The following is a 17,633-nucleotide window of genomic DNA, read 5'->3' on the forward strand; positions in this document are numbered from 1 at the left end:
AAAAATATAGATACCACTTATATACGTTAAACGTTTTTAATCAGATATAATTGTTATCTTATTATATAATATATATATATATATATATATATATATATATATATATATGATTAATTTATATTAAAACATGCTTCTGTGTTAAAAAAAAGAGATGGAGCGAATAAAAATTTTGTATCTTCATATATACGAAGATGAAAAAACTCAAATGATCAGAAAGATCCTTGAAGAACTATATGGTAAGGAAAATATATTATCTTCAAGAAAGAAATATAGAACCTTGGACATTTTAATTTTTATTGTTATATATATTTTATGTATATGTTGTGCATTAATTTGTTTTTACTATTTATGTATAGTAAGTACTTATACATATATATTAATACCTCCTTGTATTATTATTACAGTGATTATTTTTTTCATTGGGTCTATAATAATATACGAATTATTATATTCGACATTTTTATACAAAGCTAATAAATCATTTGATAAATTGAAGCCTCATGTAATTGTTGCTTATAAGTTTGGATGTATTTTAGCTACCCACCTGGATGGTCCCAAGGTTCCAATGGTTTATACAAAAATATATAAAAATAAAATAAAAACATCATATCTTTTTTATGCCTTTTAAAGTTAAAGCTTTAAACTATTCAATAATATATATACATATATATATATATGTGTGGTAAATATATTCTTACATTATTTATATATTTAAAACCTTGTTTCCATTTTAACATTTCAGCTCTTAATATCACCTGTTGAAGAAAATTTCTTTTCAAATAAAATCAGGAAAAAAATAAATATCTCAGATTATCCATATATCATATTTGTACATACAACAAAAGATAAAAAAAGATATTTGAAAAAAAGTTTAAGTCTGATAGAATCTTTAGATAAAAAAAAATATAGAGTGGAAATAGTTGATGAAGGTTATCATTTAGAGTTATTAAGTCAAGCTGAATATAAATATTGGATTGATGAAATTTATTCTATGCGTCCTCAATATCCTTCAATTAATTCCTAACAATAATAATTATGTGGAGTTATATATATATTTTTTTTTTTTTTTTCTTAGAATTGATAATTAAAAAATATATATTTTTCGTAATACATTTATATGAAATGACAATACTGGTCCATATTATTCATAATTTTTAAATATATTTAATATATATATATATATATATATATATATATATATATATATATTTAATATATATATATATATATATTTATTTATTTACTTTAGTATTATTTTTTATTTTTAAGCCCTTAAAGCTTCAAAATATTTTGAATTGAAAATTAAAATTATGAATATTTTATAATTTATTTTTTTATTATAACAAATATGTTCACTCATATATATGTTTATTTGGTCTAATTTTTATTTTTAAATGATACTTTATTTTTTTTAATGCACACATTTATATCTGGAAAAAATAAAAGTAAGTCCATTTTAAGAAAATATATATATAACATATATTTATTTAATAGTTTAATAAAAATATATGTGATGTTCAATAGACGCTTTTTTATTAAAATATATAAAAATTATAAAAAATAAAAAAATATAATAATAAATAAATAAATGATACATATAAAATTAAGAACACGACATACTTTTTTTTTTCAAAATTTCCGTTATACGTAAAAACATAAACTTTTTTTATTCTATAAAAAAAATATTTTAATATTATAATTTTATGAATAAGCCTATCGAAAGAAATATATAAATACAGTTTTATTAAAATTTTAATTAATTATTATATATATATATATATAATATAATATAATTAATATCATATTGTATGTATGATTATATTTTCTTTTTATGCATATAATTAAAAGTATATATATATATATATATATATTATAGCATATTCTAAAAAAGTAGAGCAAATATATATTACATATATATATATATATATATATATATTTATTTATTTATATACTTTTAATAAGAAAAAAAAAAAAAAATTTACATTTATATAGTATATATATATATATAAAAATGTTGCTTTCATTATATTTATATTTAATGCATAAGTGTATTATTCCGTATATTTTTTCTTGAATTGAAATATTTAGGAGTGGATATTTAAAATATTATAAAAGATTGTGTAAATAAATAGCTGACTAATTTCTTTTGTAGCGGAATATTAGGAAAATTAAACAATAAATAAAATATATATATACATATATATATATATATATTTTTTTTTTTTTTTTTTTTTTTTTTTTTTTTTATTTCTTCATTTTTATATATGTATACATATGTAACCCCATGGTTGATATAAAATTAAAAAGCGCAAATTCAAGTTGCGAATTTAAACTTGATTTTAATGAAATAAAACTTCCTGATGACATAAATATTTTAAAAGATTTAGAAAAAGAAGTAGAAAATTCTATATATCATTTAAAAAGATCAAATGAAGAAATAAAAGAATATGATCCTGAAGGATTGGATAAGGATCTTTTTTTAGCTTTGAATGAAAATAAATTTGCTTTGTTTAGAAAAGAAGAAAGACTTATGTTAATAAGAAAGAAAATACAAAATATAGAAAACACTCATGGATTGGCAGATACATTAAAAGTATCACAAAATAATGTAGTTGCAAATAAAGAAGAAGAAAATATAAAAGATGATAACATAATAAATAACACTATCGATGATAATAATGATGCACAAAATGATAAAGATATTGATAGTTCAAATATGGGAAATAAAGATGGAATATATTTATAATATATAAATAAATAAATATATATATATATATAAATATATATATGTATTTATCTATGTATTATATTTTCTTCATTTGATTATATTAATATTATTGTTATTTTTATTTTTCATTTTTTATTTATTTTTATTTATTTTTTTTTATGTTCATTTTAATTATAAAATATAAATATATAAAAAAAAAAAATTCATTTCAATATACATGAATTATTATAACTACAAAATTACATATTTAAAACATAACATCAAAAAACATTGTTAAAAAGGTATAAGATATATAACATTGTAAGAAAAAATACAATACTTCAAATGCTAAGACAAAGGAAAAGAAAAAAGCAAATACACCACTAGTCATGGTAGCCAATATTAATTTCATTAATTCTCCGAATACGCAAAACGCCATAAGTGGTCTCACTGCCTATAAGAATAAAAAAATAAAAATATATGTAATATAAATATAAATATATATATATATATATATATATTTATATATTTATTTATATTTATATGTGGAACATTTTAATGTGAATATAATTTTTTTTTTTATAAAAACCTGAAATGTCGTTCTAGCCATATATATAAAAAAAAAACGATAACTTAAAATATATTTTACTGCAAATTTTGTCATATCCAATGGGTTCACATAATGATTTAATGTAGGTAGACTTGATATTAATTTGTAGGGTCTTATGTCTTCTCTTAACTTTTCATTGTAGTATTTATAAATATCTTTTTTGTCGTTTTTAGCTGACAATGTTTTATTTATTTTATATGTTGAAGAAAATCTTTTAGTTAAACAGCTCAGAGCCTACCTTGAAAAAAAAAAAAAAAAATAAATGAACACACCAAACAATAATATATATATATATATATATATATATATATATATATATATATATATATGTGTAATATTAATTTATATGTACATTTTAATTCTTCGTATTTACCATTGAATAATTGCTGAACGAGTTTAATATATATGAGTTATTCCTCCATAGTATGGGTCTTATTCTATATATACAAATATATATTTTTTATATATAACATTGTATGCACATTCTTTATATATATATATATAATATATATATATATATATATATATTTATTTTATTTTATTATTCCTTACTGTTCATTTATTTTACACAAAGATATGCCATTCATTTTTTTATTTTATTTTGTTTTATTTTTTTATGTTCCTTTAAAATATAATTAAATGTTCATTTATATATATGTATTTAAATAAAATTTAACAACTCATCATTCTTAAAAAAAAAAAAAAAATATATACATAATATATATTTATTTATGTTATTTTTATATGTTTTATTACACATACATTTTTATATAATAATAAAAAAATAAAAATATATTGTAATAATAGAAAATATAAAATGTCATATGGTATGCACTTGTAAATTAAAAAAAAAAAATAAACCAACATATAAATTATTTTATTTTTTTGTATATATATATATCCAAATATATGTAACAAAATATTAAATCATTGGTCAAAGGAAATATAATTAAAAAATAAAAAAAAAAAAAGATCACAAAATTGAGGACAATTATTTGTATTAAATTTATTCTCTAGATAAAATGAAAATATATATATTTCATGTTCATATTCTTTTATTCATATTCACAACATTGTAATATGGATATATAAAATGGTGTATATGAAAAAAAAAAAAATGATAAAGTAAAATATATTTTCTATTAAGTATATACACTACTTATTTTAAGACCAATGGGTTTAGGGTTTATAAATACAATACTCCAAAAAAAAAAAAAAAAAATAAAAAAACATGTTATATGGTATAATTATAAAGTCTTATATTAAAATTATCATATAATTTAAAATAGGATTAAAAAATGGGTTATTGAAATATTCCAATAAATAAAAGTATATATTTATATACACCTCCAAAAAAAAAAAAAAAAAAAAAAAAAAAAAAACATAAATATAAATATATATATATATATATTATATGTGTTTATTTATTTATACATTTTATTCTTTTCATTTTTGTGTATGTTCCTTTTTGAATTTAATTTTTTCCTTCAAGTGCTTATCTATAATACACAACATTATATAATAAAAAGCATAAAACTATTATCATTAGCCACTTCATTTCTTTTCCTTTATTTTTAAGTTTAACCATATAACCATTCAATATGAATAAATATGAAAAGATTAGAGATATAGGGAAAGGAAATTATGGAAATACAATTCTTGTTAGAGATAAAAAAAATGACCAGTAATTCTCCTTTTCTTTAATAATATAAAAATAAAATAAATAAATAAATAAATATGTAACTATATATATATATTAATATATACATTTTTATATATAATATGTATTCCTTTTTTGTTCTTAAGTTATGTAATGAAAATAATAAACATTTCACAAATGTCTCAGAAAGAAAAGAGGCAATGTTTAAAAGAAGTTGAAGTATAACACACAAAAAAAAAAAAAAAAAAAAAATATACATACATATATACATATTGTATGTCATGTTTCTATACCTTTTAGTTGTTATCAAAATTGAATCATCCCTTTATTGTAAAATATATTGAAAGTTATATTGAAGGGGATACACTTAGAATAGTTATGAAGCACTGTAAAGGTGAGAACGACCAAAAAAAAAAAAAATAAATAAATAATACATATACATATATTATATATATGTGAGTATAAAATCATTATCACGTTTTATATTATTTTATTATTTTTTTTGCATAAAGGAGGTGATTTATATCATTATATCCAAAATAAAAAGAAACAAAATACACCTATAAAAGAAAAACGTATACTGATATGGCTAACTCAAATATTAACTGCTCTTAAATTTCTTCACTCAAATCATATTCTTCATAGAGGTGTGCTTACATTCAAAAAAAATAAAATGTACATACAAACATATATACATATATATATATATATATATATATATATATATATATATATATTTTTTCTTTTTTCTTTTTTTTTTTTTTTTTAGATATGAAGTCTCTAAACATTTTGATAGATAGCGATAAAAGAGTTAGACTGTGCGATTTTGGAATATCTAAAGTTCTAGAAAATACTTTAGATTATGCTAATACATTAATAGGTACTCCTTATTATTTAAGTCCAGAATTATGTAAAGATAAAAAATATAGTTGGCCTTCAGACGTATGGGCAACTGGTTGTCTAATATATGAACTAGCCACTTTTAGAACCCCTTTCCATTCAACTAAAGGAATACAACAATTATGTTACAATATTAGATATGCACCAGTAAATTCATAAAAAGATATATAATGACCTTGTCGCCAAAAATTGTCAGCATGTTTATATATATATATATATATATATATATATATATATATATATGTATATATTTTTTTTAGATACCTGATTTACCAAATATATATTCAAAAGAACTTAATAACATTTATAAGAGCATGCTAATAAGAGAACCCAATTATAGAGCAACAGTACAACAACTGCTAGTTTCTGATATTGTGCAGGTAATTTTTAAAAAAATTATAAATTAAAAGAATAAAATAAAGAATTAACACTAAGAAAAATGTAATAATATAAATACATATATACATATATATATATATTATGTTATATTTCATTATTTAATTCATATGTATTATTTTTTTTTTAGAGACAACTAAAATTATTGATTGAAGAAAAAATCAGAGAAAAGCAAAGTATGAAAAAACCTTTAAAAGAAAAGCCAGCTATTGAAAATGAAAATTCAGGAGCCAACGAACAAGAAGTAAAAACATTATTACTGGATGTTGTTGATACATAAAAAATTGTAAGAAAAATGTAATAAATATGATAAAATAACTTGTTATACGATTTTTGTTTGTATAATGTTATACACATATGTATGTTATATATTTTTATTAAATCATATGGATATAATTTTTCATACCTTATTTCGGTCTACATGTGTAATTATAATTTTGTATTTTAATTATGTAATAAAAATTATTCTATTTTTTTCGTAAACTTTTTAAGAATTTTTTTTTTTTTTTTTTTTTTAAACACTAACGAAAAGATTATTATATATATGATATAATGTTATTCCACTGAATTATAAAAATATTATGTACATAATACCATCAAAAATATATATATATATATATGAAAAATATATTTTTTAACAAATTATATTTCTACATTTATATTAAAAATACATCCATGTTATAAAACATATATATATATATATTAATGTATTATATTTTTTAAAAACATATAATAGAATATTTCTTTTTAAGCCTGTTTAATATAATTTGTTATTAAAATAACTTAATATCTCAAAATAATGTTTAATCAAGTAAAAAAAAAAATAGTACATATATATAATATGTATATTTTATTACTACTATATTATTATGTATATTTATGTGTTATATAGGTGAAATTTGCTTATTTCTTTTTTTATAAAAATGTATATAAATTTCATTATAATATTATTCTTATAAATATTATATATAAAAATATAATATATTATTATCAACTTAATACAAAATGTATATAATAAAAATCCCTATATAATTAATATACTTTGTAAAAAATATCACAAAAATTTATAGGGAATTTATAAGTAGTAAATAATTAATATATAATATATATTATATACATATATATATATATATATATATATATATATATTATAAATATGTAACTAACTTTTTTTTTTTTTTATGAGCAATAGAGAAATATTATAATATATATTTTATTATATATATTTAAAAAAAATAAAGGGACCTATAAAAGATTCAAGTTTATGATATTATGTATTTATTATTTTCATTTATAATTATGTAAATAGAAAATTTATTATTATAATATTATAATTTTAATTTATTTATTTTTTCTATTATAATATATAAACGCCCTAGTATTTATAAATATATTTAAAAAGAGATTTAGGATGTTTTATAAAATAAATTCAAAGGAAATTTAATAAAAAATATATTATAATACATACATACATATATATATATATATATATATATATATATATATATATATATTTTATAACAGTTTCCTTTTTTTTTTTATTTTTCAAAATGGGAAACTATATATATATTATTGTATTATAAAGTAGCAGTGTATTATTTCACTTTTCTTATATATGTTGAATTAAGTATCTACTAAAAATGAAAAGGTTTTTTCTTTTTTTTTTCTTGCCCACACCCCCCCATTTTTAAAACGCAACTAGCCAAATAATATATTTAACATATATTGGGAATCACATTAAGAAAAAAAAAAAAAAAAAAAAAAAAAAAAAAAAAAAAAAAAACTCTGCATATATATATATTTATATATATATATATATATATATATCAATGTAGCCATTACTTTATAATTTATTTTTTTATTTTGATTTATTTTTTTTTATTAACTGTTCATATACATACATAAAAAAAAAAAAAAAAAATTAATTAATTAGCTTGTAAAGCTAAAAAAAATAGTAAAAATAGCCTGAACATGTCAGCACCTGTCAATATAGACATACCAAAATTAATATTGGATAATGGAGCTGGTTTGATAAAAGGTGGGATACTTCCGAGTTATTCTCAAATGGAAGGATCATTGTGTGAAGAGATAGAACCTAAATTTATTTTACCTAATTGTGTAGGTCAAATAAGAAAAAAGAATATATTTCATATAAGTGACAGTTGTCAGAGTATATGTGAATATTTTTGTCACCGTCCTCACGTGGATGGTTTGTTGTTAGATTTGGAGTTGGAAACGAAAATATGGGAGAAGATTTTTTCATGTAGGAACACTGTAGGAGGGAAGATAAATGAAATGGGTCTTTGTGTTACTGAATCATATTTAACACCTGCATATATAAAACAAGGGGTGATTGAATTATTATTTGAATATTTTAATATGGGTCAAATTGTGATTGTTTCTTCTCAAACAATGTTACCATTTTCTTATATAGGTTTAAATTTAGGACAGTATGATATTTTAAATCCCCCAATTTATCGTAGTCGATCTTCCACAACAAAAAAAGTTGATCAAGTAATAAAAAGACGAAGAAGAAGTGAAAATTACGATATAGACATGAATAAATTAGAATCTTCAAAAGATAACATGATGGAGAATAATTTGGATACGGATAGTGTTATAAATATAAAAAATTTAGGATCTCCGGATAAAACAAATGAAGAAAATTTGAACAACATGGATAATATAAATAATGTGAATAATATAAATAATATAAATAATGTGAATAATATAAATAATGTGAATAATATGAATAATATAAATAATGTGAATAATATGAATAATGTGAATAATATGAATAATATGATTGATGACAATTCGCATGAATGTAATAAGATAAGACCTTCACAAGAAATTGTTGATGAAAATAAGGTTGATATTTTTAATATACAAAATGATAATTTGTTTGTTCAAGATGATGATAAAAATATTGAAGGGGGCGAAAAATATGAAAATGGTGGAGATATTATTGAAAAAAGACGTTATAATAAAAAGAATACAAAAGGTGAAGTAAGTATATTTACAAATAAACATATATATTTAAAAAATATTGAATGTTATAATAAGTATTCACACAAACTATATATAGATGATAAATATCAGGGTGATAACTGGGAAGATTTTTATTTTGATTCCTTCTTTAATCTAAATAATAATCATAATAATAATAATAATAATAATATTTATGAGGGTGATAATAATTATATATTTCAGGGTTTAAAGACCCATGCAAAAAGCTATAAATATAACAACAACAATGTTGTGAGAACCTTATATGATAATAATTATTTAGGAAAGAATTTTTCAAGACAAGATCCAAATTTTATAATACCAGAAAAGGTTGATTTATATAGAAATTATTATGGTAAAAATTTCCAGGATATTAAGATGTTTAAAAAAAATTATAGGAATAAGTATATAAATAATTTTTATAAAAATATAATAAATGGAAATTATAATTTATCTTTAAGAAATCCATGTGCTTTGTATATTGACGTTGGATTTTCTCATACATATGTCTTACCATATATTGAATACAAATTAATTGAATATGCTGTATTAAGAACAAAGATTTCTGGATCTATTTTAAATTCTTATTTAAAAAGTACCCTTTCTTATAAACATGTAAATTTAGAACATAACGAATTGTTAGTAGAAAATATTAAAGAAAGGGCTTGTTATGTCTCATTAGATTATTTAAAGGAATTGGAAACAGAAAAAATACGATTAGAAAATATAAAGAAACAAAGGATCAAGGAAAAACTTGACGCGCGTGCTGAAATATTAATGAAAGAATTAGAAGAAGAAGAAAAAATGAAAGAGGAAAGAAATAAAGAGAAAAAAAAGGAAATAGAAACAAATATGGAACAAAAAAAAAAAAAAAAAAAAAAAAAAAAAAGTGATCTGCTAATAAATTCACTTGTTAAAGAAAATGAATCAAATAGTACAATAAATGATATGAATATAAATGAAAAGGATAATTCAGATATTACAGAAGACAGAGAAAATTCAAGTATTAGTTATGATAAGAAGATAAATAATATAATAACAAAAAAGAAAAATGATAGTTCGAGTGGTAGTAACAATAGTGATGATAATAATAATGATAATAGTGATGATGATGATAATAATAATAATAGTGATGATGATAATAGCAATAATTATAGTGATGATGATGATAATAATAATAATAGTGATGATGATAATAGCAATAATTATAGTGATGATAACAATAATTATAGTGATGATAGCAATAATGATAGCGATGATAGCAATAATTATAGTGATAATAATAATAATAATAATAATAATAATATTGATAAGTGTGATGAGAGAAAAAATAAAAAATTACAACCCCATTTATCATATCAATATAAATTAATTGATTATAATAACATATCTAAACGTCAAATAAATAAAGTGTTCAATACATTGAAAAATAATTATAACAATAATTGTATATATATAGATTCTGATTATGATTATAAAGAAGAATTTTCGAATTATATAATTGATGATAAAAATGATAATATGAATATAAAAGATATGAGTATGAAATTAGGAGATCCTTCAAAAGGAAAAGAAGATATTATTAATTTAACAAATGAAAGAATAGGTATACCAGAAATTTTATTTAATCCACAAGATATAAATTTAGAACATTGTAGTATAGTTGAATTAATATATAGATGTATATCATTATTACCTAAACATATACAGAAATATTTTGTTTCTCAAATATATATATCAGGAGGATCTACAAAATTTAGAAATTTTAAACATAGATTATATAAAGAATTACGTCAAGTATTTCCTTCTGATTGGGATATAAATATTTATTCACATAAAAATAGTTTGTATAGTAATTATATAGGAACATATGTATGGTTAAGCGATCCAAATATATATAACTATAATGTTATAACAAGAGAACAATATTTTAATTTTGGAAAGGATTCTAAAGTCTGGCATAGAAAAAAAGAAACATGAAATATTAATAGACATATAAAAAAAAGATAAGTGTAGTGCTATGTGTATAATATATTCATAATTATTAATTCTGTGTCATTTTTTGTGTGCCCCCATATAAATAAATAAATAAATAAATAAATATATATATATATATTTTATTTTATTACTCACTATATGAAGACGACAAATTTATATACTTATTTATTTTTTTAGTACCAAAAATATATATATATATATATATATATATATATATGTGTGTGACATAGCCATTTAGTTTTTCCTTTTATATTTGAAAGAAATTGAATTTTTTTTTTTTTTTTTTTTTTTTTTTTTAAATTGGATAAGGAGATGTTTTATGTTTACATAATAATTTGTAAATAAAACAATGAATAATTTTATAACAAAAAAAAAAAAAAAATACATATATATATATAATATATATATATATAAAATGTGTGTTTATAAAAGTGTTAAAAAAAAAATACAAAAAATATTAAAAAGCATAATAATAATATATTCACACATAATATATATATATATATATATAATATTTATGTGTTGACATATTTGATGTGTATAATAAAAAGAATTTAATTATTTTTTTTTATCGTCTGAATTCATTTGTAAAGCTGTTTTAAGTTTATTTTGTATGAATTCCAATATTTTTGTTTTATAAACATTATCATCAAGATTTAGATTCATTAGATCTGTTGGAAAGGAATTACTTTTTAGGTTCAAAGAATTTATATCTATAAGTTCTTGTGGATGTATTTGTTGTATGTTATAGAAATCATCATATTTTGTAAATGGTATAACATTTTTAAAAATAATTTTATAATGTTGTTTGTGAATTTTATTTAAGGTTAAATTATTTTGTGATAAATAATTAAAATGGAATAAATCACTTTCTAATGGTAAGAATGCTGCATAAATATATATGATATCTAATTCTTTTTTTGTATTATAATATAATTTTTCATTTATACCTTCATATTTTAAATAAGATAGATTATTATATATATCTAAATATATTTGTTCATGTTCTTTTTCAATATTTATTAATATTCCTTTATTATATGGAGGAATTATATACATATTTTTTATATATTCAAAATTATATACATTATTCATATTATATGCAATAATATCATTTTTATTATCTCTTATATATTTAGATAAATTATTTTTTAAAAACTGTAAATAATCTTTTTCTATACTACTTAATTCTTTTATTTCTTCTTTTATTATACTTTTCTTTTTATTAGATATATTAAATATTGGTTTTATAAGAAGTATATCATTCTTATATACAATATTTGTATTATATGGTTTATAAAACATATTATTAATATTATCAATATATAAATCCTTCTTATTATATATATCATACATATCATTGTTATAAGATATATCATTTACATATTTATTATTTATTATTTTTTTCTCTTTATTCTTCAATGTATTATTATTTGCATTGTGTTTATATATACACTTATCTGTAATACATACATATTGTATCACATGTTTTAAAAAAATGGATTCACTTATAGATGTAAAAAAAGAAAAGGAATGAAAGTTAATATAAGATGGATTCATATTTTTATTTTTTCTTTTATTATTTTTATTCCATATATAATAAGAATAATCTTCTTTCTTTTTTAATTTTAAATGGCTATTTTTTCTTTCTTCCTCTTCTTCTTCTTCTTCGTGTTGGTCTTCATTTTCTTTTGATAAAAAATATTTGAATACTTTATTAAACATGTTAGTATTCAAATGTTTTTCTGATGTCCCCTCATTTATATTATTATTACTTCCCAGTATTTCATTTGTTGAAGATGTGGTTGCTGTTGTTGATGTTGCCCTTCTCCTACTATCACTAGCAATAGTATTATTATCACTGTTGATCATTTTTTTTTTTTTTTCATAATATTGATTGTTAGCATGATTTGAACCTGTAGTGTTTATATTAATATCATTTTCATCAGATACATTTTTTTTGTGACTCCTTTTATTATTTTGTACATTCATATTATAGGCAGTTCTTATATTTTTCATATTTCTATTAATAACTTGTAGAAAGTTAATTTTTGAAGTAAAAAATATAGGGATATAATTATAAACCTTACGACTTTCATTTACTATTAAACTATTTATAGAGATATAGAAAGGCATTATTGTATGATCAAAATATTCATTTTTATATATAAATGGTGAGAGAGAATATTCAATGTGTATCTTATTAATTCTATAATAATGTATATTTCCTCTTAAATAATTTAATACATTAACATATTGAAAAGGAATATCTTTATATTCTTTAAATTTTTTAAAATAATCTACATGTATCTCTAAGACAATATTATATTTTTTAGTATTATTTAAATAGAAATGAAAAAAAATATAAAAATATTGTGGTTTATTATATCCACAAGATATTTTATTCATATATTCATCTAAATTAAAATTATCATTTTTTTTATCTTTCATATTATTCAATATATTAATATCTGAACTTATTATAGATTTATTATTTTTTTTTTTACATATATATTCATATATAGGATTAGAAGAGAAACCTATCAAAAGTTCATTTAATACAATAGGATTTTTAAATTCAATAATTCCTTTTTTAGATAATAATAATATATCATCACTATTATTTATTGTATTATTAATTAAATAGGAATATACATTTTTCTCTTCATTTATTTTACTTTTAAAATTTAATAACTTCATCCTTTTATATCGATGTAACGATGATATTCTATAATTTAATACTTGTTCATTCCAATATATATTCCCTTTCTCATCTTTTATTCCATCAGATAAGTTCTTATTATTCTTATCATAATAAAAATTATTAGGTATAGAATTACTACTCCAGTATTTTTTATAATCGTTGTTAGGATATTCCTTATTATCATCATAAAGAATATTATTATTATGTCGATGATTATTACTAAAATTATTACTATTATTATTACTATTATTATTACTATTATTATTATTTTTAGTAGCATCGTTGTTGTGCACACTGTCAATATCATAATTGTAATTCATATCATCATCGTTAAGAATATTATCGTTATAATGAATATTATTACTCATATGATTGACATCACTTATATTATCATCATCGTCTATATTATCCTCATCATCTATATCATCTATATCGTTTATATCATCTATATCGTTTATATCATTTATATCATCGGCACCACTCATATTTTCTACATTCACATTATTCAAATACGAATTATCATATGGAGATGATCTCCCTTTAACATACATATCATTCTTTTTATTATCATTTGTACTTTTTTTTTTTTTTTTTTTTTCTTTTTTCTTTTTATTCAAAAAATTATGAGATAAGTCATTTTTCTTGGACATTCCATAGACCCATGAACCACTCAAAATAATATCTGTTTTTGCATTACAGTTAGAATAACTGAGATGTATATTATCATTTCTATAATTATTATTATAACAAATATTTGTATTAAATATGAAATCTAGAAATTTACTTTTATTATATTTATATTTAAAAATTATATGATTACATACACCGTTATAATCTACATGTAATTTATAAATATTTTTATAATAATTAAAATCTTTATATGTATTAACTTTATTTAACATATTTGTAGAGAACATGAATATCTTCATATTATTGTCTCTTCCTTTTTTATATGTCTTGTTCATTTCTTTCCATTCTTTATATATTTCATCATCTGTCACCTTTATATCATTCTTATCATCTTCATTATTAGAACAAGAACATGATTTATTTTCCTTTTCATAAGGATTATATAAATATTTATTATTACACGAGTTATAATCATCATCGCTGTTACAATATTCCTTTATATGTTTATTATGAGATAAAGTTTTTATATTATTATCATTCTTTTTATAATTATCAATATAAATATTATTATTTTTATTATCATATTCATTATTACAAGAACATTTCATATGTTTATTATTTCTTAGAGATATAACCATTTCTGAATTTTCTATTGACCTTAAAAAAATACATCCATATGTATACTTTGAAGTATATCCATATTTATTTTTTAAATTATCATGTGTTTTATATTTCTTGTTTAATAAAATTAAATGAAGTTTTTTTTTTTTTTTTTCTATTATTCTATTAAAAATAAGAGAAAACAAAAAAAGCGGTTTTCTCATTTCTTTTAATGTATCTCTAGTACATATACCTACATTTACATTTTTATTATTTTTAAATATTTCTTCAAAATTATTTTCTTCTTTTATATCTAAGGATTCTAAAATATTACTAGCACTCTCTAAAGGTACATCATTTTCTAGTACTTTTAAAATATTAAAATATTCATTTTGTCTATTCGATTTTTTAATATATTTTAAAAGCAGTGAGTTTTTTTTGTAGTCTAAGAAATGTTTTAATTTTTTCGACCCCTGATGAATATGATGATTCTGTGATGAATCAGAAGCATGAAGATAATTATAATTATTATAATGACTAAAATGATAATTGTTATTTATATTGTTGTCACTTTTTTTGTTGTTGTCACTTTTTTTGTTGTTGTCACTTCTTTTGTTGTTGTCATTTCTTTTATTGTTGTCATTTCTTTTGTTGTTATCACTTCTTGTGTTGATGACATCTCCTTTGTTTATGGTCATAGTTGTATTTTCTGATTGTTTTATATTTTCCTTTTTCATTTCTCTTTTATCTCCTTTCATATTGTTCGTTCCACGTTTTAATAACACCTGTTCCTCTTCTTGAAGAGCCTTGACATCTTTAATAGTGTCATTATAAGTAATTTTTATACTATTAAAATTATTTTTTTTCTCATTATGGTGACTAGATAATGGTGCTGTGTTTTCTAAAAAAACTGTATTTTTATATGTTCCCTCCCATACATGTTTAAATATTTTATTAAATTTTAATTCTTCTATTGCAAGTGATAAAGGTAATAATACAGATGTATCGTTAACATTTCCTATATGCTCAGATAAACTTAATCCTTTAACTTTATTTTTTTTTTTATCAGTATAATAATTATTAGATGAATTATCTGTATTATATAAAATATTTGTTTTTTTATAATCAATAATATAAGGTGAATACCATTTATTTTGAATATTTGTAATTTCATTTTTTTCTTTTCTTTTAAAAATAGGAAATATAATATTTATAAAAGATGAAAATATTTTATAAAATATATTTTCATTTTTTTTATTTTCTATATCTTTTTTATATATATATTGTTCACTTTCTTTTTTGTTTTCTATATCTTTTTTTGTAATTTTATAAAAAGGGTTTGTATGTAAATAACTGTATTTAATATCTTGGTATTCATCATACATATAAACATATTTTTTATGGTTTTCTTTTATATGAAATTTATTTGCACTTCCTTTATTATGTATGTCTATTTCATCGTAATAATTATATTTATAGGTATTTGCATTTGTATTTACATTTGTATCAACATTTGTATCTACATTTGTATTTATATTTACATTTATATTTACATTTATATTTGTTTTATTCGTTTTATGCTTTTCTTCCTTGTTTATATGGTGACATTCTAATAAATCATCACTAGAACATTCAAGATTAATTAACTTTTTATTTATAACATTATTTGTCGATATAAAAATATTATCTCGAAATGTTTCTACAAAAAAATCGGCTAGCGATGGATGAAGACTAATATTACACAAGCATCTTGAATATATATACAAAATATATAAGAAAAAGAGAATATACAAATTTTTTCTTATATATTTTAATACACTCATTTTAAATAATGTCAAAAATATATATACAAGGGTAATACATATAAAAAAATAAAATATATAACATATATATATATATATATATATATATATAATATATAATATATCAGCTCAATGTTATTATTATATTTGCTCGTTTTGAAAAAAAAAAATATATATATTATCCATCTTTAAGAACTTATCATTTTTTAAATCATCACATAATATTCTTAAATCGATAAATCAATAAATAAGAACATATATTATCATGTGTCCACAAAAAAAAAAAAAAATAAATATATATATATTTTTTTTTTTACACACTCGAATGTATGTTTTAATGTGGTGGAAAATTCTTTTATGAATTCATATATTTAATGACTAAAAAAAAAAAAAAAAAAAGTAAATACAAACATATAATTTAATTATATAAATATAAAAATATATATATATGTATATATTATATATATATATATATATATTTTTTTTTTTTTTTTTTTTTTTGAGAATGTATTTATGTGGAAATAAAACATACTCGCAACTTTTTTACGTAAGAAAAAAAAAAAAAATACAAATTAACCTTTACACATATTATAATATTTATTTTTATTTTTTTATTA

General features: G+C 18.7%; 6 protein-coding genes across 6 annotated transcripts; 4 read left to right on the forward strand and 2 right to left on the reverse strand.

The window, feature by feature from the left end:
• Positions 1 to 151: 151 nt before the first annotated feature.
• PADL01_0716900 (conserved Plasmodium protein, unknown function) lies at positions 152 to 1,024 on the forward strand (the record flags this gene model as incomplete). Its single annotated transcript, XM_028681202.1, has 2 exons — positions 152 to 568; positions 743 to 1,024. 2 exons carry the CDS (start codon positions 152 to 154, stop codon positions 1,022 to 1,024), a joined length of 699 nt encoding a protein of 232 aa, XP_028537604.1.
• Positions 1,025 to 2,284: 1,260 nt separating this feature from the next.
• PADL01_0717000 (conserved Plasmodium protein, unknown function) lies at positions 2,285 to 2,746 on the forward strand (the record flags this gene model as incomplete). Its single annotated transcript, XM_028681204.1, has 1 exon — positions 2,285 to 2,746. The coding sequence occupies one exon, from the start codon at positions 2,285 to 2,287 to the stop codon at positions 2,744 to 2,746; it is 462 nt and encodes a 153-aa protein (XP_028537605.1).
• Positions 2,747 to 2,975: 229 nt separating this feature from the next.
• Positions 2,976 to 3,904, reverse strand: PADL01_0717100 (conserved Plasmodium protein, unknown function; the record flags this gene model as incomplete). Its single annotated transcript, XM_028681205.1, has 4 exons — positions 2,976 to 3,161; positions 3,297 to 3,551; positions 3,691 to 3,754; positions 3,870 to 3,904. The coding sequence occupies 4 exons, from the start codon at positions 3,902 to 3,904 to the stop codon at positions 2,976 to 2,978; spliced, it is 540 nt and encodes a 179-aa protein (XP_028537606.1).
• Positions 3,905 to 4,918: 1,014 nt separating this feature from the next.
• On the forward strand, positions 4,919 to 6,553 carry PADL01_0717200 (NIMA related kinase 4; the record flags this gene model as incomplete). Its single annotated transcript, XM_028681206.1, has 7 exons — positions 4,919 to 5,001; positions 5,124 to 5,196; positions 5,278 to 5,371; positions 5,490 to 5,624; positions 5,747 to 6,024; positions 6,138 to 6,257; positions 6,404 to 6,553. 7 exons carry the CDS (start codon positions 4,919 to 4,921, stop codon positions 6,551 to 6,553), a joined length of 933 nt encoding a protein of 310 aa, XP_028537607.1.
• A 1,691-nt stretch (positions 6,554 to 8,244) lies between these two features.
• On the forward strand, positions 8,245 to 11,262 carry PADL01_0717300 (actin-related protein, putative; the record flags this gene model as incomplete). The annotated part of the gene is made up of 1 exon (XM_028681207.1): positions 8,245 to 11,262. One exon carries the CDS (start codon positions 8,245 to 8,247, stop codon positions 11,260 to 11,262), a length of 3,018 nt encoding a protein of 1,005 aa, XP_028537608.1.
• A 576-nt stretch (positions 11,263 to 11,838) lies between these two features.
• Positions 11,839 to 17,037, reverse strand: PADL01_0717400 (conserved Plasmodium protein, unknown function; the record flags this gene model as incomplete). Its single annotated transcript, XM_028681208.1, has 1 exon — positions 11,839 to 17,037. The coding sequence occupies one exon, from the start codon at positions 17,035 to 17,037 to the stop codon at positions 11,839 to 11,841; it is 5,199 nt and encodes a 1,732-aa protein (XP_028537609.1).
• Between the last annotated feature and the right edge of the window lie 596 nt (positions 17,038 to 17,633).

This window comes from Plasmodium sp. gorilla clade G2, assembly GCF_900097015.1.
Source record: "Plasmodium sp. gorilla clade G2 genome assembly, chromosome: 7".
Classification (NCBI taxonomy): Eukaryota; Apicomplexa; class Aconoidasida; order Haemosporida; family Plasmodiidae; genus Plasmodium; species Plasmodium adleri (nom. inval.).